Source organism: Mercenaria mercenaria, chromosome 17 (genome assembly GCF_021730395.1).
Source record: "Mercenaria mercenaria strain notata chromosome 17, MADL_Memer_1, whole genome shotgun sequence".
Lineage (NCBI taxonomy): Eukaryota > Metazoa > Mollusca > Bivalvia > Venerida > Veneridae > Mercenaria > Mercenaria mercenaria.
This window is the reverse complement of record NC_069377.1, coordinates 20,732,624-20,758,812: the sequence shown is the minus strand read 5'-3', so window position 1 is coordinate 20,758,812 and position 26,189 is coordinate 20,732,624. Positions and strand designations below refer to the sequence as shown.

Below are 26,189 nucleotides of genomic sequence, written 5' to 3'. Positions count from 1 at the left end.
AAGTACCAGAAAATTTAACAAAATATAATAGGTAAGGGTAGATTTCTCGGAAGCACAGAGCACTAAAACACAGCCTCAGAGCCACGCATTTGCGAAGTAGGCCAACAACAAGAAGCTTAACGGAAAAATATTACAGACGGGTTGCTTCAAAAATCCGAAACGTACACTTGAATTTTATGCAAAGAAGAATCTATAGATAGATGGGGAGGAAGGAGTAAGGAGTAGAAAGTGTGTGTCGTTGGGGGGAGGGGAGGGGGAGGAGGTTGAAGGGGAGAGTAGAACATGGATGAATATATAAAGGGGTTACTATGTTCCTTAATCACAGTTACACTACAACGTAAACCACAATAGCGCAGACATTCATGTACCAATGATAAACACACAAAACCACACCCAACTAACTTACATAGATAAACAGACAAGTAAGATACAACAACACTGTAGGGCACCGCTTTAGGCACACAAGCACACATATAAGCAGGAAAACAATCGTGTATCGCCTTAGGATTACGGTAGCCAAAATAAAGGGTGGGGGGGGCACGAAAACTATTGAAGCGGGGGGGGGGGATGCAAAAACAAGGGAGCGCAATTGCAAGGGGAAAGGATGGGGGCGATAGGGGGGTGGGGAGAAATAGGGAAAAACGCTATCAAACAAGACAACGTACGCAACACAAAATACAAGACAGGCAGAAAACCAGTTGAAAATAGGGGCACCGCCTTGGAACGGTCAATAACCTATATAAATGAAACTGGGGCGTTTAAACCTCATGTTCAGTCTTATGTTGAAGGTCTGTTACAATCAAAAATAATTTGAAAGCTTTAAATATATATTCGCAGCTGAAAAATATGATGCCCTGACACTTTATCATTTCAGCGTGGCCGGAATCCTTCCTGAAAATGGTGGCGACATTATCGCGTACTATTCTTACGGCGCTGCATGTTCGGAGGTAGAGCTGGATGTTCTGACAGGTGAATACCAAATCAACAGGGTGGACATTGTGTATGATTGTGGGGAAAGGTAAGTGTGTGCAAGATAAAATTTGATATAGAAATAAACCTACAATGTTTCATATCTGCATGAAACGATTAATCTGACTACAAATACACAATCTAGGGGATGGTTTTAATTAAGCTTATGCACCTATCTGTCACTCAGTTAAACTGATGTGAACTATAAAGGTGACGAGTTTTGAGAATGGAGGACTTTAAGCGTGCTTGCTTTTATGATTAAGTAAAAATTAAGACTAAACATAGATAATAATCTCGTTGACCAATTACTAGTAACTGTTTACAAACATTGAATACGGAAGGTTCTACAGAAAGAACATAGTATTTCTTCATTTACTGTACAAGCACGATTGGTTATCAAATGTTTTATGGAAATCGTTAAACGGGGTCTACTTGTCATACTATTTACTTAGCTTAACCTTCAAGAAAACATTTACGGAATACCTATTCAGTTCTAAATAACAAATATACTACAGATAAGTAAAACTATAATAATGTTTGCATTCTGTTCTGTTTGTTTTGTAGCTTGAACCCTGCTGTTGATATAGGCCAAGTTGAAGGATCTTTTGTGATGGGTCTTGGTTACAGTCTAACGGAGGAGATAGCCTACGATCCAAAGACAGGAAAAATGTTTAATAACGATACTTGGGTAAAGCCACCAGCATTTTGTGTATATACATCATTTAATCATTTGTTACATTAATTCTGTTTTATGTGCATCTTGTTTTCAGGTGGTGTGATTATACACTTTTTGATTACTTTTTTTTTTAATTCTCTGGTGTTTCCTGAAGTTTTTTTTACTAACGCACTCCATTTTCTGTCCTTGATATTCATTTTTTTCTGTGATCTTCCCATTCCGTAGTTTTTCTCCAGGTTTGCAATGTTGCTGTTTTCTGTATACATTATACTATTTTGCATTTTTAGGGATACCATCCACCAACAAACAAAGACATACCAGTTGACTTCAGGATAAGTTTGTTGAAGAATGCACCGAATCCTTCTGGTGTACTCAGATCGAAAGGTAAATATGAAATTTCCGTTTTACAATAAATAGTTTAAATGTCGATATTATTATTTTTTCAATAAATACCATTCGTGTAATATCATAAACTTTAATCCAGTATTTTCTTAATTCACCTATAAAGGCAGACTATCTCATCTGTATTCGTTGGTTGACAATTCTAAACAACATTTCTGTTGTAAACAAAGATTTCATAATAACATGTTTGGTGTTTTCAGCAAGTGGAGAACCTCCTCTGAATACAGCATGTTCGACGTTCTTTGCATTGAGAAACTGCATAGAGGAGGCTAGAAAGGATGCAGGACAGACTGGGGAGTTTGATTTCCGTTAGTAGAGCTAATTCACTGTATAAAAATATATGATATACCGGTAAACATATGTCTAAACATGCGCAAAGACATATCATACTTTTTGCATGTTTTGTAAAAATTGACGACCGAGAGGACTTTATTTTCAAAGAAGCTTTGGTAACTCTATCTAACGAGGGATAAGTTCGAGTTTTACTTTGTTATCAAAACTTTTGAAAGTGTGCTCAAGAAAATAGCTGAACGTAACTACATCTATAACAGTTTACGTTTAAGGGAACTTTACTTATATCTTTCAAATACGTCTTTTCTATCGAAATTCAGATAACGGTTTTTTAAAGTTTACACTTGACAGGTGTTTTTGCACGTTAATGATGTGTTTCCTGCACACTTTGCTAAAATAAGATGCTGCTTAAGTCTAGTAAAGCTTTTACTGAGGCAGGCATGAATTCACAAAGCTGTAGCATTCTTTGTTTTAGGGCAGAAACGTCTCTTTTTTCTGTAATTATATATTTAAAATATTAAAATTACCTACACCTATCAAGCAATTGGTTTAGGTAATACAAGCCTTGATAACGATCTGGAAACACCATTAACTTCTGTCTGTAATATTCATTTTCTTGATCTTGTCTTTAGCTCTAAATCTGTGTTCATGTAACGCAAACGTACTATTTGGGGATACAGAGTATTTAACCCGTTAGAGAGTTTAACCCGTTTCTTGATAGTAATGTAATTTCATCATAATAACAAAAAACTAAATCTGGGCATTCGTTTGGCAATAATGTGCCAAAGCTTACATGAATAATTATTATGTCTCGCACATCAATGAAGGAACAGGAAAGTCAAATTCACATCAATAACAGTTAAGGCATAGTATCATATTTACGGGAAACAAGTGTCGTGTCCGAACGTGAGTATGATATTACGCAAAAATGTATAAAGAAAATGGAAAGAACCAAATACATATATGGAATATCAAGTTATATCTGAGTTTCCCTGTATTTTTTCTTTGTTCTTTTTGCCTCGTTAACTTTGATAAACTACATGATGAAATTTCGACATTTTAAGGTAAATGTGAAACTCAGCAACGTTGTCACGCTATCATAAGTAAGAAAACGAGAAATACACGCTTGTCATAACTATTCATTTTATAATCCTATTCTTGTTTTTTCCAGAGCCACCTGCAACAATTGAAAAGGTACAGATGGCGTGTTTGGTAGATCCCTCGCAATTTGCTATATAAAGCACCTCAAGAGAATAAATTTAAACATGTTGTACTCAAAATATTTAAGACTTTGCAATAAATATTACCCCAGTTTACCTTGACTGACATTGGGTGAAACATTATTATTATTATTATTATATTATTATTATAGCAAGAAGAGAGCGATTTTGCCTCATTTGTTCATTCTCTCTTGAAAAGCACCAGATGAAAAATTGTAGGTCATAGTTTTAAATGAAATACTCTAACGCCGTGACCAAATATATGTAGTCTTAAAGAAACGGTATCTATTTTGCATTGATAAAATTATTTGTCTAACTATATGCATGTCATAAAAGGGACTTTTATAACTTTTTACTACTTTATAAGGAAGCCTGTAAGCTGTTTGTTGTTCTGAAAGTGTTTTTTCAGGAGCAGGTAATTTACACTTGGCTATCCGAAGAGATAATCATGCTATAGATGTGGGCAGTTGCTCTTAAAAAATATTGTTAGCATAGGTTATACTGTAGTGTATATTTTATTATAATTCAATTATTTTCTTAGTACATTTCAGTTCTTTGTTAGTGATTTAAATATTGATGTAAACAAATATTCCCTGGGTCGTATAATTAGGATGTTTAACGTCAAATACAATGATTTTGGCCAGGAAAAGATTAATTACTAGGAGACTTGGTAAATGTTAACCATTTATATGTCAAACTTATGTTGTCGATATAAATTACTGTGATTGATATGCAATATTATTGAGAATGTTTACTGTACTGAAGCATATATTATATTTTTTGTTATGTAATGTATAAAGCGGTACCAAAATGATCATCAGTTGTTCTGGAATTTTGTAATTTTTATTCAGTCCTATGAAACAATTAAATGTAAAAATGCATTTAAAATAACTTATGAATAACTTTTGTATCTGCGACGATTTGAAAATAATATTCCCACATACTCGAGTAGTACATAATAACAATGAATATAAAAAAAAGAGAAAAGAAAAGAAATTGAGTATTACAGTGCTAGCCGGATATAACGTTGTACTTCACTTAAGTGCCATAGGAACTGATCTTTAATTGATAACTTGTTTTTTAAATCACAAACTTTGTTCAAGGTGAGCTATTAGTATACATGGTCCGACATGCGTCGTCCTGCGTCAGCATTTTCACTTCTCTGAAACCATTTCGTGGAAGCCTAGATATTCCTAGGATGATTATCTACCAAAGATGATAAACGAATTTCATTCCATATAGAATTCTGGTTGCCGTGACAACCAAAAAGAAAAACTTAATGTCAGTAAAAGAAAAAAAACCTGCAAGGCCCAAAGATATATTTGGAGTATGTAGCATTGTAATATTGTTTTGTCAAATTGGTCCTGCCCGGATTTCATTCGATTTATATAGTCTTTATAGGAGAAAAAATGTATTGTCTAAAGCCTGAAGACCTAAAGCTTAAAGATATTTTGCATAAGCATTATGTAGTACTCCTCCTCCGAGTTTGTTCAAATCTTGCCACTGGCCCTCCCAGGGTTACACTTGATATACATAGCTTTTATATTAGAAAAACATCTTGAAGGCCTAAAGCTTAGATAGTTGGCATGTATCATTGTGTAGTGGACATCTACAGAGTTTATTCAAATCATGCCACTGGGGACAAAATTGGCTCACGGGTACACTTGTTTTACACAGACTTTCATAGGAAAAACTGGAAAAATCTTCTTTTCTAAATCCTGATCGAAGGCCTAAAATTTAGATGGTTATCCTTTATGTAGTGGTCCTCTTCCAAATTTGTTCAAATCATGCTACTTGGGTCAAAATTTGCCCCACCCTGGGCTCACTTGTTTGAAGAGAAACATTTAAAAAAAATCTTCTAAAACCGTAATCCCCTGAGCTTAGATAATTGGCATGTACCATGGTATAGAAGTACTCTACCAATGTTGTTCACATCATGCACCTGTGGTCAAAATTGACCTGTCCTTGGTCCACAGGTTTTACATAGCATTATATAGGAAAAACATCAAAAATATTCTTGACTAAAATATCAGATACTTGGCATGTAGCTTTTAGTAGTGCTCCTTTACCAGATATGTTCTCACCATGCCTCTGTTGACAAAATTGGCCCCGCTCGGGTTTCACTGTCTTTACATAGACTTATACAGGAAATACTTTTAAAATATTTTTGTATTAAACCTAGCTGTTGAGCTTTGATAATTGGCATGTAGATTTGTGTAGTGGTCCTTTACTATTTTTTTTTTCAAATCATGCTTTTACAACCAAAATTGGCTCCGCCACTGGGTCACTTGAGAATAAGTAAAACTTTAAAAGTCTTTTTGTTTAAAATATATGTAAGAAAATCCTTAGGAAGATCAGAATGCAACCAAGCAATATAATAACAGAGACGGTTTGACTGAGCCTGTTCATGAGAAATATGGGAAGTGCAACCCCATTTACACTCCCTACAACTGGCTTAATTAAGCGGAATTCTAATACACAGATATTGAATGGACTTTATGGTCCTTAAACACCAGAAACTATAACAACACTGAATCCAGCCAAGGGAAGACATTACGGTATTTAAAGATTGGTTGTTCTTTTGGAAGCATCGAATGCAAACAAGCAAAACAATAGCAGACTCGGTTAGACTGAGTCTGTTCTTGAGAGGTTATGGAAAGTGCAGCACCTCTCACGCCCCCTATAACTTAGATATTTGGCATGTAGCATTGCGTAGATATTATGTAGCAATTTTGTTCAAATTAAGTCCGTATGTTAGATACACCGTATTAGCCTACCCCAGGGATTTGCTTGTTTTAAATCGACTTATATAAGAAAAACAAAAAATCTTGTCTAAACCTTAGATATTTAGCTTGTAGCATTGTCTAGTTGTTCTTTATCAAATTTGTTCAGGCCATGCCCCTGGATTCAAAATTGGCCCCGCCCAGCAGTTTACTTGTTTTACATAGACCTATATAAAGACTGGTTTACAAAGTCTTCTTGTCTAAAACCTCAAGGACTAAAGTTAAAATATTTAGCATGTATCATTGTGCATCTTAATTATATTCTTAATTTTCAATCAACTAAGAGCAAATTGTTTTGTTGCTTTCAATGTTTCCAACTGCCCTATACATCAATAAAAGAGTAGTCTATTTTATTATCTGGAGGAATGTCAAACACATCTTCACATGAGTTGTATATTAACATTTCATTTTACATGTTTTTTTTTCTTCAAAGTTCTGCGTATTTGACACATACATTTTTATTTTCTTATAAGACTTTCCATATAAATAGTACGTATAAAAATTTCAGGAGATGGGATGTTTTTAAGTACTATTTATGAAACCATGTTCACTGAATGTGTACGAGTCCTTAGAAATCATTCTATAGTTTAACAATGCACTTGATCTAATAGTATCTTTGAACTTGCATTTGAATCACATTTTAAAATGTAAAAAATGGTTGTCATGAAACAAAGCGTTCGGAATCTTTGCAATAAACAGTAAACAACTGTAGGATTTATGTACCACATGTTTTATGTATTCTATATCAATGCTAAAAGCTATGATTTATTTCATTTAAAGTTAAATCATAATGATGTTTGTATTTCTTAAGAATGACAGTTACCTTTTTTTTATCCTGCAATGTCAGTTATTATCTTGCACGTTTTCTCCCATGTTTATGCATGTATCTTTTTGTTATTTCATATTTCCAAGGAGTGCATTGCACTTTAAGTAAATTGTCACCATTTATTAACTTTACTCCATCCATTTATCTGTATTTTGTGTGAATGTTAATTTCCTAAAACTTTTCCTGAAATTTATGGAGGCTGCCATGTTGTTTACTGCACTGTGTAGAAATACATCCGTTTTCATATTCTAATGCAGCATATTTGTAACATTTTGTGTAATGTTCATTGATAGGATGTTAGAAACATATTTTAATCATTAACTGTCACAGAAACTTTACATTATTGTTCATTTTTGTGAAAGAAGTGCGTACTATTTGTTAGGTCAGTCGCGGTGTAAATTTGAAACTTTCAATCACCGGAATTCTCCATTTTATTGCATCAATTACATTTTATCTACCCAAATGTTACTCATCATTTGATTTAATACCATAAAAGATATATTGTCTTTGTGTACCATTTCTGACATTTTATTGTATGTCGTATTATTCGTGATTTTACTTGGAGATTCCGCTTAGCGTATTTTAGGATGAGATTTCCTACCCAGCTCTGACTGGCTTAGAAAATTCCTATGTGCAATCTGATTGGATGAAACATCTCTCCTAAATTCCTAAACGGGTCAAAGCTTATAAATAGAGCGATCTGCCTCACTTTGGAAGAACAGTTGCGAAGGCGCCATTATTCAAATCATTATTGGTCAAAACAACTAACGTACAATTCCTAAATCCAAATTTTAGTAAGTATTTAGGAATCTTTCCTAAATATCGGTTATCCAATCTTAGGTTCATTGAATTAGTATTATATAAAGTCAAGTATAGGTATACTTGTATACGAAATAGTTTTTAGTACGAACTTTAGGAAATAAAATCCTAAACTTAGGATTTTATCTTGGTTTTTAGGAATACGGTTTAATATATTTACTTAGGCAACTGTCCCCATTTGAGAGCCGGCGCACTTCATGAATATGATTATTTTTAGGATTTAGGATTGCTATTAAGTATTTGTATGTTACATTTATATCAGTTATAATGCATTATTGGATTTAATACAGAGTATTAAAACTGATATCGTTGTCGTCTTCTATATTGAAGTAATACTACTGCTGGTGTATTGAAACTCCAGTAGTCCTGTATATTGTAGTGTATTTCATCAAGGCATCCTGACCCCCCTGGCTGAAGTACGCTACACAACAAACCTTGAAGGTACAGTAACAGTAGGCAGTACCATGCGGACATTCGACGTGCACATTTAAAGTCGCAAGTGAATTATTAAAATCATGTAAAACAAAAATATACAATCGTAGCGGGTAATTTGCACAACAAAAAACGTGTTTTAAAAGTTTGTTTGAATTGTTGTAATAACAGTGCCAATAACATAAAATATAAAGGATTTTTTTTATTTGTATTCATCTGACGTTATTACTTCGGCAGGGATACGTTTGAAAGTCATTTAGAAGGACTTACAACATGAAAAAAGTACCACTGATTCCAATTTATACCACTAAAAAGTATATATAACAGCGTTGTATTAAGGCCGAATATCTTCATTTAAATACGCTGGCGAGCACTCCAGGATACAGTTGGGATCATGTATATGTTTATTTAATGGGAAACATATAAAACTATAATTAAATTTTCGTGTGACAAGTCGTGCATAAGATAAGAAAACAATTTCATGAAATCGTCAAAAAAATGTAGAAATTCTACATATACCCCTATAGAAAATTTATATCTTTTAGCGTCAAAGGTTTGTAGCTTTTAGCGAGCCTAAAAATGTTGTATCATTTAGCGTTAGTTTTGTCTCTTTTAGCGAGCCTCGATTTTGTATCATTAAGCGTTGGTTGTAGCATTTAGCGTCAGTTTTGTATCATTTAACGTCAGTTGTATCATTTAGCGAAGTTGTATCATATAGCGTTCTCACAGGTGTCTTCACGGCAGATTTTTTTTTGTAAATTTACATTTCATTTATGTTGGTAAGCCAGATATCACGACGTTGATACGTCATTTATGGTGTTAACGTCACGCAAACGTTTTGTTCATTATGTCCTTTATAGATACATTTTTGTATGTACAGGACAATGGAAGTACACAAAAATGAAATCTTTTTTACTGAAATAGATTCACATTATTCTAGAAATATACTTCAATGTCAGTTAAAGACGCTAATTTTGTTTATATTATTATGTAAAATGTCATTTTCTAATGATGACAAGCTATGGGCACCCTTGCCTTTTCTGTCAGGATATTACAATTTTCAGGCTGTCTCAAATTCTATTAGACTTTCTACAAGAACAGAGTGTACATTCACATGGATTTCTAAATACTGACGTCGTAATTAGCATTGTGTGCAACCAATATGCATCTGCTAAATTGTTTTATCCATTTTTTGAAACAGTTCTAGAGCTAAGTTAATGCCTGTAGACTTCACTGTAAGCAATTCAAGGTATATTTGTAAGCCGTGCATCACCAACGCCATAATCTCAGTAACTCTTTAAAGAATGTATCCAGTCGGTGGTTGCTTGTAGACTTCACTATAATCAATTTATGGTACATTTGTGAGCCGTGATATGCAAAATTGTGAAAAAAAAATCAACAGAAAAATCTGACAAGGCGCATCAAAACGCATAAATGTAAAATCCCCATTTGATGCTTGCATATTTTCAACATCTGTTCACTTTTCGCTCCATGTCACGGACATTCTTTAAGCGATGTTGCTCATTGCAGTCTGCCAGAGCTGGAGGGGTCTTCTGCGCATGTCTTGAAGTGATTATCAGTCGGAGCGCACGGCAAACATACACAAATTATTTAATGACAACATGCATTTGGTGTATAATATTTTTAATATACTGACTAAAGGTTAGGGTTAGTATTACCATGGTCACAAAATATATACATTAAAGATACTTTTCATTCAAATTGCTTGAATCCGGTATATACCGGAGTCTGTAATTTATACAGGCGCTCCAGGTCTGCAGTACGTGAGTCACAGTCTTCGTTAAGAAGTGTTGCAGTCCGGAAATATCCGAATTTATTCGCATCTGCGTCAAAATGCGCTTTTACACTAAATACCAGTAAAATACTTTGTTTTCAGCATTCTGGCGATCATGTAAATAACAAAACATTTCAAAGTAAATGGCTGTTTTATTTATTTCTTAGTTTTATCCGTCTTTTAAAAGTTTTGAAACATCAACAGAAATGCATAAGATGAAATCATAGTGGTAACTCTTTTTTTGATATTATATTCAGCACTGGAATATCATACTTCGGTTTGGAATAGAACTGAGAGGGACAAACCTTCATCAAATAAGAATGACCCTAATTTGCCCCCGAAATTCTATAATCGAGACTTTTTTCTTTGTTTAATAAGAAAATGAATCGGATCGTGTTAGAATACCTTATTTCATAAGTTCCCTTTGTTGTGCGTCTGCAGGTCAGATTTTCTCAATCCCTGGGGAATTATTTTTTGATGTAAAAGGGCTATACATTCTATTTTAAGGCTTTTATTAGTCAGTTGAGAGCCAAACGAAGACAAATATATTTCTTCGCTCTTCGCTCGCTCCTGATTTTCTCAAAAACCAAAAAAAATATTTAAATTATTTTTTCGCTCGCCGCCTCAATTTTTTCAGAAAAAAATCCGATGAACAACTTTTCAGTTTGATGTGGCCTTAGGTTATAATGAAAATCAAAATCTCTAAATAAAGTTATATATCATAACAAAAAAGAAACATACTAGTTGATGTTTTTGCCACCGTTCAAAATGTTCCTTTTCGTTAAATATGTATTTCATTTTTGTCTGGAAAGCAGTTTCACCACATTTCGTATCTTGTAAACTAGCTTCTAGTCACTTGGAAGATTGAAAAGCAATAAGGAATGACGTTACAAAACTGACGTTCCGTTTCGCACTTGAACATTACATACAAAAGGTAAAATGTAAATTTCCAAAGCATATGTCGTGAAGATCCCTCCTTTTATTTTATTTTCTTGTCGGGAAGTAAACCTATATTTGAAAATAAAGAATTGTGACCGCTCCGTTTTAATTCATAGCGGCTAAACCAATAGCTTTTTTTTTCTACCCCCTCCTGACACCACCACGGTTATCTCCTTATTTGAGACCTTTCGCAATAAAATTATTCACTAAACACTAAGACTATACTTACCCTTGAATATGGAGCCAGATACGCGAGATATGCAAGATTAAACCACTGATACCATATTCAACAGTTATAGTACATGTTTTAGCACGACATATTTCCTTTTTTGTCATATTTCCTTTTTTGTGCCAAACTTGGTGGAAATGAACATGTTGAAAATTTTCACCCAAACTGTGGGCAAGTAGCTTTAACTGACTGATATATATTACTAGATAATATACTTAGACTGTAAAATACGCAACAATGTACATCATGTGAATATAAGATAAGATAAGATATGTTTATTAAAGTCTCACTTTGCATGATATACAAACACATACATATTAACATAACATCAGACATTAAAACATGCAAACCTTTCTAATCAGAAATATGAGAGACTATAATCTATTCACAAGTAGCTAAAATATTTAAGAATTCCCTTTTATTTACATACTAACTTTTATAAGCATTAAAATAAAAACGAAACTCAGCGTTTGCGCGACGTTAACGCCGTCATTGGTGTATCAACGTCACAATATTTAGATTACCAAAACAAATAAAAAGTAAATTTACAAAAAATCTGCCGTGAAGACCCCCCTTTTTATTTTATTTTCTTGTTCAGAAATGACGAAAGAAGAAAATATATTTGGAAATCAATAACTTTGACCGTTCCGTTTTATTTTATATCGGCTAAAAGGCCATGGAATACATAATTAATTTTGAACAAACATTCTGACTAGTAACGGCCATGAAATACATTGAACTTGTTCGCTATTTTTCCCCACCCCTACTACGGATATCTCTTTATTTAAGCATTTTCCAAATTAAATAATGTACAAAACGAAACATGTAAACAATAACATTGCATTTAGCTGTATTCTTGAGTTTGAAAAAAATGTTATAAAATTAATTTTAATGCGATTATGACAGAAAAGCGGCGATTTCCCTTGAAAAATACATGTGCCGCCAGGGGGCGCTCCTCAAAGGAAATGTGGACTCTGAACGATTTTATTTTTTCTCCAAATGAAAGACAGGAGATGTTGGTACATACAGACCTTATATCAGTATTATATCTCATACTTCGAAATTTTCGTAGGAAACCCGCGAACACCTTAACTGGCGAACAGTTTCTTATTCCAGATAACACGGTTTCATACTTGTTCTGGAATTTATGAAAACAACCTTTCTGATCAAGTTTCATAAAGATCCGATAGAAAATAAGCTATCTTGGATGCTATCAAGTTTGTCTTAGATTTAAACAAGTGACCTAGTTTTAGACACCGGATGGCCCAGTATCAAAGTACGTTACCTAGATTTAACTTTGAACAAACATTCTGACTAGTAATTGTTCACAAGTATCAGGTAGAAAATGTGATCTCTAGAGTGTTAACAGGGGTTTCCTATTATTTGAAAATTCAGGATTCACACACGAAAGTTGAAGGTATAGAAATGAACTCTCATTAGGGAGGTAATGAAACGTGCAATACCTCTCATGTCCCCTAGCACCGGCTTAAGTGGAACTGTATCACACATCTGTTGAATGGACTCCATGATCCCAAAGGACCAGAAAATATAACAACACTGAATTCAAGTACGGGGAGACACATGGCACTTAAAGATTGCTGTTGTGATAGTTAATAAAATCTGTAAAAAGATCCTTTGGAAGTATAAAATGCAACCCAGAAGGATAATAGCACACTCGGTTTGATTGAGTCTGTTCATGAGAGGTAATGAAATGTGCAACACCTCTCTAGCACCGGCTTAAGCGGAACTCTATTACACATCTGTTGAATGGATTCCATGATCCCAAAGGACTAGAAAATATAACAGCACTGAAGATGGGGGAATGTGTTTTCGCCCGGTTCCTAAGTATGATTCCCAGCTAAACGTGGATGCCAGCCAACCATGAGACAGTGTGGTGAAAAAAAAGCCTATAAAATCACTCATTTCCAGTCACTTTTCAGGTAGTCCTCTTATGTTCCAAGCATACACAAGACGTTGTTGCATGAATTAAAACGCTCAGTATAGCCATTACACCAGGAGGATAATGCGCAGTACATGTTTTACAGATTCTGAGATGGTTTTGCTAAAGAAGTTACGTTACTGGTTACCAGTCAGTATTCTTCTATGTGGGGACATACATCCTTGCCCCGGTCCAAAATCAACAGATGAAGTTTCTTCAGAATATAAAGTTTTTTATAAACGTGGACTTCATTTTATTCATCTAAATGTAAGAAGTCTTTTACCCAAAATTGATGACATTCGTTTACTTGCTCATAAAACTAGAGCAGCATGTATTGGAATTTCTGAAACTTGGCTGGACGATTCCATCTTTGATACCGAAATTCACATTGAAAACTACAACATCTTACGAAAAGACAGAAACAGGAATGGTGGAGGTGTCTGTATCTACATAAGGAGTGATTTAGCTTTTAATCCACGGAAAGATCTTTTACATGATGAACTTGAAGCAATCTGGTGTGAATTTTTACTACCGAAGACGAAACCCATCATTTTTGGCGTTATCTACCGTCCTCCAAAACAGTCGAACTTTTATAATATTTTAGAATCAGTATGTTTGAATACATCACATTTTACTTCATTTGAAACAGTGATTTTAGGAGACTTCAACACTGATGTGTCTAAAAATAACAAAAAGTGTACTTTATCATCTACTTTGAGAACTTTTATTGACATGTTTCATTTTAAACAGTTAATTGTTGATTTTACAAGGATTGGTAAATTGTCATCTACTATAATTGATCTCATTCTAGTGTCTGACATTGACAAGATTATACAGTCTGGTGTGATAAATACAGGTATAAGTGATCATCAAATGACATATTGTACAAGAAAAGTTAGTAAAAGTTTTATAGGTGTGCATAATAATGTTAAAGTAAGATCCATGAAAAATTATAATAGAGAAGATTTTCAGAATATTTTATTGAATGCAGACTGGAGCTCTGTTATTTTGTGTGATAATGTTTCTTTTGCTTGGGAATCATTCAAATCTATATTTTTAACAGCTGTAAATAACGTAGCACCTGTCAAACAGGTTAGAATAAAACAACGCACTGAGCCCTGGATTACCCAAGAAATTCTACAAAGTATAAATGAACGAGATAAATCGTTTCATGTGTATAAAAAGGACAGGTTAGATGTTAGTTTGGAAAATTTTAAGCAGCTCAGAAATAAAACTCAATACTTAATTCATAAGGCAAAACAGAATTTTTTTTAAAGAGAAAATAGAAGAAAACAAGTCTGATTCTAAGTCTCTTTGGGATGCACTCAAGAACCTTGGCTTGCCATCTAAGAAGTCTAATACATCATCTCGTTCTAACATTGGTCTTAAAATGGATGATGATAATGAGATATGTTTTAATAAGCAAAAAGTTTCTGAGAAATTCAATGTTTTTTACACAACAGTTGCTTCTAAATTGGTAGATAAATTGCCTAGGTCCCTCCAAAGATATGGAAGGAATTTTGTTTTTTCTTTTTACTCACAAAAAGGTGTTTTTCCTAATAATTTTTCTTTTTCAGTCATGTCTGAGAATAAAATTTTAAAATATTTAAGTAAACTCAGTGTAAGTAAATCTACTGGACTGGATGGTATTCCTTGTAAGTTTGTTAGAGATAGTGCATCTATTATAGCTTGTCCTCTCACACATATCATAAATTTGTCTTTAATTCAAGGGGTAGTACCAGATGAGTTGAAATCTGCAAGAGTTGTTCCCCTTTTTAAGAAAAATGATAAAACAGATGTTGGTAATTACCGCCCTGTGTCCATACTTAGTATAATTTCCAAGATTTTTGAGAGGGTTGTTTATGACCAAGTTGATTCCTATCTCAATGACAAAAAATTATTGTACAAGTTTCAGTCTGGTTTCAGAAGAGGATTTTCAACTGATACATGTCTCATACATCTTTCTGATTATATCAAGTTTGAAATGGATAAAGGTCATCTCATAGGCATGATTTTACTTGATCTCCAGAAGGCATTTGACACTGTGGATCATTCTATCCTTCTTATGAAACTTGAAGGCCTTGGTCTTGGCCCTGATGTATTACGTTGGTTCAGATCATATTTATCTGACAGACAACAACTTGTAGATGTCTCTGGAACCTTTTCTAAGCCTTGTAAAATTACTTGTGGTGTTCCGCAAGGGTCAATACTAGGACCTCTTTTGTTTTTAATTTATGTGAATGATATGTCTGCAGTGGTTAAAAATAAACTGTTACTCTATGCTGATGATTCTGCTATAATGGTCTCTGGTAAAACTAAGTCATCTATTGAAAATGATCTAGCTAAAGATCTTGAAATGGTTAGTCAATGGTTAATTGATAATAAATTGTCTCTACATCTGGGTAAAACTGAATCTATTATATTTGGTTCCAAGCCTAAACTTAGGACTAATAGGGACCTTAATATAAAGTGTAATGGTCAAATTATTAATCCTACCTCAGCTGTCAAATACTTGGGTGCAACCTTAGATCAGAGTTTAACTGGTGAATCTATGGCTAGTTCCATTATTAAGAAAGCTAATGCCAGGTTAAAATTTCTTTATAGAAAGAAGGCCTATCTTAATGAACATGCTAAAAGACTTTTGGTTTTATCCCTTATTCAATGCCATTTTAACTATGCTTGTTCATTTTGGTATCCTGGTTTAACAAAATTTTGGAAGGACAAACTACAGGTTACACAAAATAAATTCATCCGATTTGTATTGAACTTGGAACACAGATGTCATATTGAACAACATCATTTTATTTCCCTAGACTGGTTACCCGTTTCCAGAAGAGTTGAACAAATTACTCTTTGTCATGTTTTTAAAATAAAAAATGGTCAATCCCCTGATTACATGGGTCATCATATCGTTAAACAGGATTCTGTTCACACATACCAAACTAGATCTAGCCAAAATGGGTCATTTGTGCCACCGAAAGTTAAAGGTTTTGGCCTAAAGTCTTTTTCCTACTTGGGCTGCAAGTTATGGAACATGCTGCCTCCCCACATAAGACAATTGCCCAAAATATCTAGTTTTAAAAGGGCGGTAAAGGACCACTTTCTTAACGATAAGCTTCATTGCTGAACTTATGTGTTCTTTCTGTTATCTAGTCCCTGGTTGTAATGCATTTTTTTAAGAAATTATATTTTTACAATGTACGGTGATATTGATGTGATATTGGTGTCTAATACTGTCTATTTATTCATATGTCTTTCATTTAATTAAGAATCATAAATTGAGCAATTATAATTACATATGCATAACATATACGTTATTTTATAATAATGAACTCGGTAATTTTTTTATATATATTCATGTTAATGTTTCATGCCTCTCTATGTCAGACCATTGGTACCAAGGACCACAATGGAAATAAGAGATTGTTTTTCTCTTTCTTGTGTCATCCTTGATATTGATGTGACTGACATAGTTCATAACACATTACTTCATATGACAACTTTTATATGTGATTATAAATTTTATTATATGCATGTATTGTAACTATGTTATGTTTGCTCAATAATCGAAATAAATCTATCTATCTATCTATCTACTGATCACTACGCAGTCTCTTTGGAGATCCCTAAAACAGCAATACTTATCTTACAACTTCTCTGCCGCCGTATGAGCTGTCTGTTTGTAAAAACGGGCAGATTTGCGTCGCCTAACCACAGTTAGACACCTGCAACAAAATTAGGCGGACCAGTACATATGACATGACAGGTCAGTAACAAGGAAAAGTTAAGGTCGCTGCTTTCAATATGTATAGAATAATTTTTACAAAATATGATCAGGGTTACAATACAAATTATTAATTTAAAGTGTTCTGTATGGTCAGCATAGAATACGTTATTGCAAAACACAAAAGATGTGACAACGTGCGGAAATCAAACTGTAAACCTCAACAGCAGTAAGTAGTTTGTTCATTGTACTATAATATGACAGTGGAGTTGTTATCAACACGCATGTATATATAAAGATATAAACACATACAGACGGACGATCATTGTATTACATCAGTTGTTTGTACACTACGTGAGGACATGGATCACAAGGAGAATTTTATCTCCTGTCCTGTTTGCAAAACAAGGTTAGCGTATATTTTATTTCATTTTAGAATACAAGTTACAAGCGTATGTCTTAAAAAAACAGAAACAGTTTTGGCATTATTCATCTTGAGGCATGTTAATAGACACTGTCTACTCGCTAAAGATATTTGATCGTTTTTAGATTTATAACGATCTTTTCCGAGCGGATAATTCTACGAACTACACAACAAGAACTATTGTACAATAATATGATCAATTTTCCCCAGGCTACCTGCCTAGTGATTAGATACCAATGATTTCAGAAATGATTAGAATTTTTTAAGGATCAATTATTTAATCAGAAATTAAAAAACACAAAAATGTCTGTACTTTTCTGCCTTAGGCTTTTAAGACAAGCTTTGCTTCCCAGGGCGCCAAAGTACCCAGAAGAATTAAAGCTGTCTATCTACAAAATCTACAAAACACACTTAGTACTATCTAAATCTTTATGTAAGTATATAGGTCTCCGGACACCAAAGCATCCGCGAGAAACCCTTTCAGACAAAATTCTATACCAAGTCTTCACTACAGCTATGACCCAGGCTGCTGGCTAATATTACCTACTTCCTTCTCCGGACACACGCAATAAATATGGTTTCAGTAATATTAAGGTCCTAAAGTCCTAGCAGTAATTAATTCGCTATTTCTCGAAGAGAATACATTGGAAGCCAAGACTCCTCTGGCAAAACTACTATCTACCCCTTGCCCTCACTCACTCGTACATGATGACATTGATTTTGATTGGTCAAAATAGTCACATGACAAAATATACCTGTATGATTGGCCGACAATAAAGATGGTCCGGTCTCTCTATATTGGGACATACCATTATACTATTAAAACGTGCCTGTAAGGGTGGCAGGTTAAAGTATGTAAATTGAATTAGAACCACTTTTTAAATATAAAAGCTTATCAAAATAAATGCTAAGGATAGTCCAAACATTTTTTCTTGTTTAAATATGATTGAAATAAGCTGCAGAGAAGTCTTTATCAATCAAACTGAATACGTACCAATGTTTTGATATTTGTGTTTGGTAACGCAAATGGCGGACGTGAATTAAAGGGAAGTGACTCCAGGTAAAGAAAGAAAACAATAAGGTAATATAGTAGTAAATGTTACAAAAACATGTATATTTGCATAAAATACAAGCTTGTAAATCAGTCATTTTGCATCAACATTTTCATCGACGCAAAGAAATAAGATGTATGCAAATTCATAACGTTCAAACTATTTCACCCTGGATACCTTTAAAATGATGTATGACTACCATTTGTTTCCGAAAATATTTAGGAAACTGTTTCGAAAAATAACATGTAAAAGAAATGATTAAAGGCTCATAATGTTTGTTGTGGCTGTCGCATGTTTTTTGTTTTGAGCATAAAATATATAATTTTCTTATCAAATTCTTTTTTCACTAATTTTTTCTCATTTGTTTGTTTAGTGTATAAATGCAAATTTTCTTTTGGACAACTACTTCATCAGTTTTTAACATAAAATTCAAAGCGTTATGGAACTTTAATCAAACGCTTTTTAAGACAATAGCCAGCAAACTGTGTGCGTTCTCTAGCTGACTAAATTGTTCCAGGCATTCAAACAGTTCAAAGGAATTGTTATAACGTAACTTTATTAGTAACAGGTATCTTACATGCAGGTGATACTGGTTTTCATTTCAGTCACGTGACACCGCTAAATGCCCGTAATGATGGGGTATTTGCATCCACATGTGAAAACTGTGGACATTTCTTCAGGTTCCGGTCCATTGCTCCATACAAGTCGTCCATAACTTTTAGCGTCAATGGAAAGCAAATCACTGGTAAAATACATTTGTACATCTCAAACCAAATTAAATACGTCTAATTTTCGAATTAAGTTTTGACACATCATTCGTATCAAAAAAGCCTAAGCCTGTAGTTTGTCCGGTTTAAGTTACAACATGCCCATGTTTTATCTTCAGATATAGAAAAGCTTCATCATACTAGATATATAAATTGACCCGCCCGCTTAGCTCGGTAGGGAGAGGCGCGGGGTCGTGAGTTCGATCCTCGGGCGGGCCGAATGTTCTCCGTCACGAAAAAAGACATTGTGTCTGAAATCATTCGCCCTCCACCTCTCACTCATACATGTGGGGAAGTTGGCAGTTAAGTGCAGAGAACAAGTTTGTACTGATAAGGAATCGAGGAACACTGGTTAGGCCATTACATAACTGAAATACTGTTGAAAAACGGCGTTAAACCCAAAATAAACAAACAAGATATATACGAATTGTGTATGTAGCGCAAAATTCACAAGGAAGCAGTACATTGTTTTGATAAAAAAACTTCCACTTTTTTAGTTGTAGAACAAGTTTACACTGTGTTTAGATACACATGTATAAAATGTGTACACTTTAATACATATAAACTTTTTGTTGTTATGTTTACACAAAAATATATCTGATTGTTCCTGTTATAAAATATGACATTTAGGTCTAGTTTACCATTTAGTAAAAGTAGTAAATGCAGTGCCCATGTGTTTTGTTTTAACAGTAAAACGAATAAAAAACATTCTTATCTATATTTGTGTTTGTGGCTCTCAAGATTTTGTACAACGTTCCTTCACTATGAATACGAAGTTCACATATTATATACAGGCAATGTAACAACAATATTTTGATAATACAAAATGTATTATTTACATTAATAAAGAATGTGCAAATCCATGCAATTTATCATTCAGTTGGTAATGAGTACAGCTCCTCAGCGACGCTCAGTGACTTCCTAAGACAATCACGCCTGTCTATGGGAACCAAGGTGTTCTGTAAAGAAGGTGGATGTGGTATTTGTATTGTGGTAGCCAAGATGACCTTGAACCCGAATGGCACACCAGTCACAGCCAATATCAACTCAGTAGGTTTACCAATATTCGAGTTACTTTTACCCTTGGGGTTCGTACACAACCCTTATGTATGCGGGGAAGTTGTCAGTCTCTAGCGAATAATTTGTCCATTTGGTGAAGTGTTAACTGACCTGCAGTTTACCCATTTTACTGAAATACATTTGAATTTATTGTACAGAAAACAATTTCACGAGGCTGTTTAAAATGGGTTCAAAAGTAAGACAAGTCTTGTTATATTTTCTGGTCCTTCGGGATAATGGAGTCCATTCGTTAGCTATATAATAGAATTCTCTTAAAGCCGGTGCATGGGGGTGTGAGGGGTTTTGTACTTTCCACTGCCTCTCATGAACAGACTTAATCAAACCGAGTCTGCTATTATTTTACCTGGGTGCATTCTATGCTTCAAAAGGATCTTCTTACAGATTTGAGTTCCAACCAGGACTTAGGATCAGAAGTTGCGATTTCATATCTAATGTTTACTCCTATGTTTATAAAACATCTGATGATAGTTATATGCATTTGCCATATTCTTACAAAGTCCTATACACACACACACACACACACACACACACACACAGACACACACATTCACGTAAAAATAAATGTCATAACAGATTACTTTCGATGATAACTTTAAACGATACTTAGAAAAATAGGAGGAATTCCTTTCTGAAAATAAAAATATATCAGTCCTTTAAATCAGATGTAAATCCGATTCCACTTGTTTTACTGTGATCTGTATTTTTCTGATTTACTGACGAAAATTACATTTTCATTCATGCGTAGTTTTTCAATTGCAATACATAATTCCTAGACCCAATAGTTAAAGATTGCATTAGCGATAACTATTTTTCAAACGGTCCCTTGAACGGGAAATTTTCTCTGTTATGTTTAGGAAGAAAAGAAAAGTCAGGATAGTTTAATAGTTTTTTTTTATTGTTTGTAGATATTTGATTATTTTATATGACTTATATTTTCAGTGCCTATGTCCATTATTTGTATGTGATGGTTGGGAAATCACCACCATTGAGGGACTGGGCTCCACTAAAACAACAATGCATAAGATCCAGTCAACACTATCAAGTTACGGTGGAACCCAGTGTGGGTACTGTAGTCCTGGACATGTCATGAATATGTACGGGTGAGTACAGCTGCACTACCTACATTGGACTACATTGACATCTGAACGCTTATATTATGATTTCTTTTGTTCCAAAGTTTATTCTGTATGGTTACATTCTGGCAATCCTAAATTAATTAAAATAAAATAGTGAGAATTACGTTACACAAATATTGCAACATATTGCTGCGCAGTGTAACAATACCGTGTGACCAGGTCGGTGTTACGATAGAACTTTTGTTAAGACAGAAGGGTTGCTTTCTGTGCGAGCAATTGTAAATACATTGTCATGTTTAGAACCAGCTATTGAAAATATAAATTCAAGGAGAGTGTTTGACTGAATCTCATTTCTTTATGTGTAACTTGTCGATGGTTTACCAGTATTATGTACTTCACGTATGTTTCTGTCTCAGTTAAGTTGAACATTAGCGTAGTAAAAGGGCGGCTCACATGCTTTTACAAAAAGTTAGCTTGTAATTGTACAACTCTTAGCAAGCACATCTAATCACGAGTAGTGTCCTCTATTGACCTGACTTTATAAAAAAAAATCACCGCAGTTTGATAAGATATATGGATACTACTGTGTTTAATTGTTTGTAATCTGTGACCTATAATTATTATATACTGACGTCATCATCATAATATTTACAAATACAGCGTAGTCTCACAGTAAATTTTCTCGATTCTCAAAATGAAGTATATAATTTTTATATGTCTACGGAATTTTCATTTTTACCACTAAATTTTCTCTAGTTAAGTGGTAATTTCGTTTCATCTCTTCTGAACGTTGAACGCTTGTTTCATCCATACGTTCATACAATCTCTTGTTTAATGATAGCTTTATGTTTTGGGGAGCATAAAGTCTCAAGTTTTATGTTTTTGTGAACATACTATAGTAAAGTCTCAAGCTGATGTGCTAGCTTTATTTTTTTTTTGGAACATACTAGTAAAGTCTCAAGCTGATGTGCTAGCTTTATGTTTTTGGGAACATACTAGTAAAGTCTCAAGCTGATGTGCTAGCTTTATGTTTTTTGGGAACATACTAGTAAAGTCTCAAGCTGATGTGATAGCTTTATGTTTTTGGAGCCAAAAATTTCAATTTGAATGCTAGCTGTTTTATCCATTCGGAATATTAAATCTCTAGTTAAGTACTAGCTTTATCTACATCCAGTTGAATGCTAGTAATAGTAATAGTAATTTATTGTGCAATAGAATTTCTAATTGAATGTTAGCCTTATGCCTTTGGGAACAAAAACAATCAAGTTAAGAGCTAGTTTTGTCCATTTGGGAACAAAAAATTTCCTGTTGAATGCTATTTGTATCCATTCGAAACATACAACCTCCAGCTGAATGCTTGCTGCATTTGTGTCTTTTCAACAAGTTGAATACTACTTTATCCATTCGAAACATGAAACTCCATGTTTGAACGATCAGGTTGATGCAACAGTACCCCAGCTTAACAAAGCAGGATACCGAGGACAACTTCGAGGGTAACCTGTGTAGATGTACAGGTAAATATTTATGAACTTCACACTACCTAACCCATAGCCAATGGCATGGAAATCTTCATAAAAGTCATAAGTAGTCCTTGGCAATCGTTGACAACACATTCTTAAGCTGAAAGGGAAATGCAAATTCGCATTTTAGTTTAATTTCCGATTTCACATAAAAGGATACATAATCAAAGCCCTGAAAGAACTGATAGCCTGTGCTTATTGAGTAATATTTCAACCAACACACCTGAAGAATCAACATTTCATTGTGCATAGACCGGTCATAATATGAACAATGTTGGTAGAGGTCCACTAGACAATGCTACATGCCCAATATCAAAGTTCTGTGCATTGTGGTTCAAGACAAGAAGAGTTTTAAAGGTTTTCCCTATACAACTCCATGTAATACAATCTGTAAAAAGATCCCTTGGAAGCAAAGAATGCAACCAAGAATAATAATAGCAGACTCGGTTTGATTGAGTCTGTTCATGAGAGGTAATGAAATGTGCAACACCTCTCACGCCCCCTGGCACCGGCTTAAGCGGAACTTTATTACACATCAGAAAATATAATACACCAAATAATTACACACCAGAAAATATAACAACACTGAATCAAAGTTTGCCCTAGGGTGGGGTCAATTTCAACCCTAACCCTAAACCCCAAACCCTAAACCTAACCCTAACCGTAGAGCGGAGTGATTCCGAATATATCGAATTATAAAGTTCATAATTATCCTAGAATCCGTTACTGCTTGTTTTATTTTCGCACACTCACACAATACCAAGAATATAAGAAATAAATATTGGAGTATTTTTTACACGTCCAGAATATTTGTGTGATGCGGTCACATAGAAATAGAATGAAAACTCACACGACGCGAGGTTGAAACATGGTAGTTGATTTAGAGCTATAGCCAGTAAAGCAATGGCTAAAAAAGAAAACGCTAATTATTAAAGTGGATGAATTTTCTGTCTGTGACATTATAATTTACAATTTGGAAGAGTCCCATACATTGATATTTGAAATGGATATTACCCCGCATAACAATAGAACTATCAAACTGTTTAAAAAGAACTAGCACAAAAAATGACATAAGTTGGTATTTCATAAATACATTCATAATTCCACTAGATCTATCTACAATTATTTTTACTCTGATTTACGGTTGAAATATGTTTGTACAGTTGTTTCAGGAAACTGAGGTGTCTTGATGTATATACCATAACAGTTTTATTGAGTGTGGTCTGCTCTATCTTTGACGTTTTTCAATTGTTCTGATTTCAGGGTACCGTCCCATTCTTGACGCCATGAAGTCTCTTGTGCCTGCCACGCCTCCGGATATTGAGGTATATTATTAGAGTTACATCCGAACATTATTTTGACTCTTTAAGGACGCAGATCGCATTTATGCGTTCATTGTAACTCTTATCGAGTACCGCATGTCGTATTTATCCGTCAAAAGATAACAGGCGTGTATGCCGAGGGTCGCATAAATGCGCTATCCGCCTGATAGTACTGTATGCCGCGTGGCGTGATTTTACGTCTGTAAGAGTACCAACGATTGGACTGCTGTCAAAGTCAACCAATGAAAATATTTTACTCTAAAGATTTATAGCACCCGGAAGCGATCGAAACAATCAAAATATTTATTATTTAAGCATATTTTTTAATATACTCATTACAAAATATCGGAATTAGAAAGTTTTTTGTAGGTATTGCCTGTTTTATCTTCTCATTCCATTATACCGAAGAATCTTTTTTTATTCAGTATTTTTAATTTTATTAAATAAAGTATAATTTTGTTCTTTCATAATGTCATTTGCTTTAACGTTTAGCAATAGATGATATTTGAATAAATATAAAATAATCAAGTAATGACAGTTTTTCTATGTCCAATCTTTCTTGAATATTGCAGTTTTCCATATTCATGTTACTTCAGTTGGCCTGTAAAACAATTTTGCAAATCAAAATAATAGTAAATTTTAAATTATTGATTAGATCATGAATCGTAGTATCAGTTGTGAAAATTTCAGTTTTATTCATCGTTTACAGATGTTTAATTGTCCCTAATTTTGATCAAAGGATGCCTAGATCTTATCGATTATTGATTATCAGTGAAAATCCACAGACATACAAAGCAGATAAATCGATAAGTGACTCCGGAATGAATCGGAAAATTGATACCAGTAATTAAGCGGCGATATGGCTGCAGGTGTTAATGAGTTAAGTCCAGGAAAATAACTTTACATATCCTATAAATTAATTATCAGTTTCAGTTTCGTATTTTAACTCTTTAAGTCATTTTCTACAGGTTATTTACAAAAACTTGATATGTAAAACCTTATTTTTCAAACATTTAAGACTGGTATAATATAGGCTGTTTGTATGCATGTACGGAAAAATTCTACAAACGTAGTATTTAACAAGTACGCAGGCCGATCAGACTTTTAAGACGCCTTTAGTTTTTTCTTGATATACAGGATTTATCTACCAAACTGTGTAAGACAACTGGCCAACCTTGTGCGTCTCGGTCCGCTAACTGTGGCGGTGGATGTTCGAGCCATGACGACCCTCGGTCCATTCAGATGGTGTTTGGAGACACAAGATGGGAGAAAGCAACAGATCTTGCTAACCTTTATCAAATATTGAGTCAGACAAGCGGACAGAAAGTCAGACTGCTAGGTGCCAACACAGGCACAGGTAAAATTGTCATTTCTTGTCCAACACTAGAAGCTGATGTTTCTATAACCTCCAGCGAAACCAGTTGTCCTGAGAAATAGTTATGTTTTCTTGAATACACGTGTGACAACTATCTCTTTAAAACTAATAGTTCTTACAATAAATTTGATTGATGGAATTGATGGATGGGTCTAGGATAAACCATTCCCCTTCTGGTCAAAGTGGTCCTAAACACTTTACATCAAGATGGTCCTTAACACCGTGGTCAAGTTTGCCCTACACACCTCGTAGTCAAGATGGACATATACACCTATTGATTAAAATGTACCTATACACGTTTTAATCAAGGTTGTCCTACACACCTATTGGTCAAGTTTACCCTCCACATTTATTCTTAGCGTTTGTCCTTCAGACTTCCTAGTCTTGGAAGTCTTAACACACCACATGTCAAGACGGTCCTATACATCTCGTGGTTCAGCAAGTCATACTTGTAAAGTTAGGCCTATACGCCTCATTGTTAAGGTGGTCCTACGTCTTTCCTGGCCAAGGTAGTCATACACCTCGTTGT

At 34.2% G+C, this 26,189-nt stretch overlaps 2 protein-coding genes across 2 annotated transcripts in view; both read left to right on the top strand.

Annotated features, from left to right (window-relative positions):
• The window catches only part of LOC123536060 (xanthine dehydrogenase-like), a 65,941-nt gene extending 60,040 nt beyond the window's left edge, over window positions 1-5,901 (top strand). Inside the window, exons 30-34 of the mRNA XM_045318851.2 lie at window positions 875-1,018; window positions 1,534-1,657; window positions 1,933-2,029; window positions 2,248-2,355; window positions 3,510-5,901. Coding sequence (XP_045174786.2) covers window positions 875-1,018; window positions 1,534-1,657; window positions 1,933-2,029; window positions 2,248-2,355; window positions 3,510-3,577 — 541 coding nt within the window. The 3' untranslated portion in view covers window positions 3,578-5,901. The remainder of the gene's footprint in view (window positions 1-874; window positions 1,019-1,533; window positions 1,658-1,932; window positions 2,030-2,247; window positions 2,356-3,509) is intronic.
• Window positions 5,902-17,350: 11,449 nt separating this feature from the next.
• The window catches only part of LOC123536061 (xanthine dehydrogenase-like), an 85,725-nt gene continuing 76,886 nt past the window's right edge, over window positions 17,351-26,189 (top strand). The window contains exons 1-7 of the mRNA XM_053529220.1: window positions 17,351-17,453; window positions 19,126-19,265; window positions 20,168-20,337; window positions 21,307-21,467; window positions 22,881-22,957; window positions 24,227-24,288; window positions 25,423-25,642. Coding sequence (XP_053385195.1) covers window positions 17,407-17,453; window positions 19,126-19,265; window positions 20,168-20,337; window positions 21,307-21,467; window positions 22,881-22,957; window positions 24,227-24,288; window positions 25,423-25,642 — 877 coding nt within the window. The 5' untranslated portion in view covers window positions 17,351-17,406. The remainder of the gene's footprint in view (window positions 17,454-19,125; window positions 19,266-20,167; window positions 20,338-21,306; window positions 21,468-22,880; window positions 22,958-24,226; window positions 24,289-25,422; window positions 25,643-26,189) is intronic.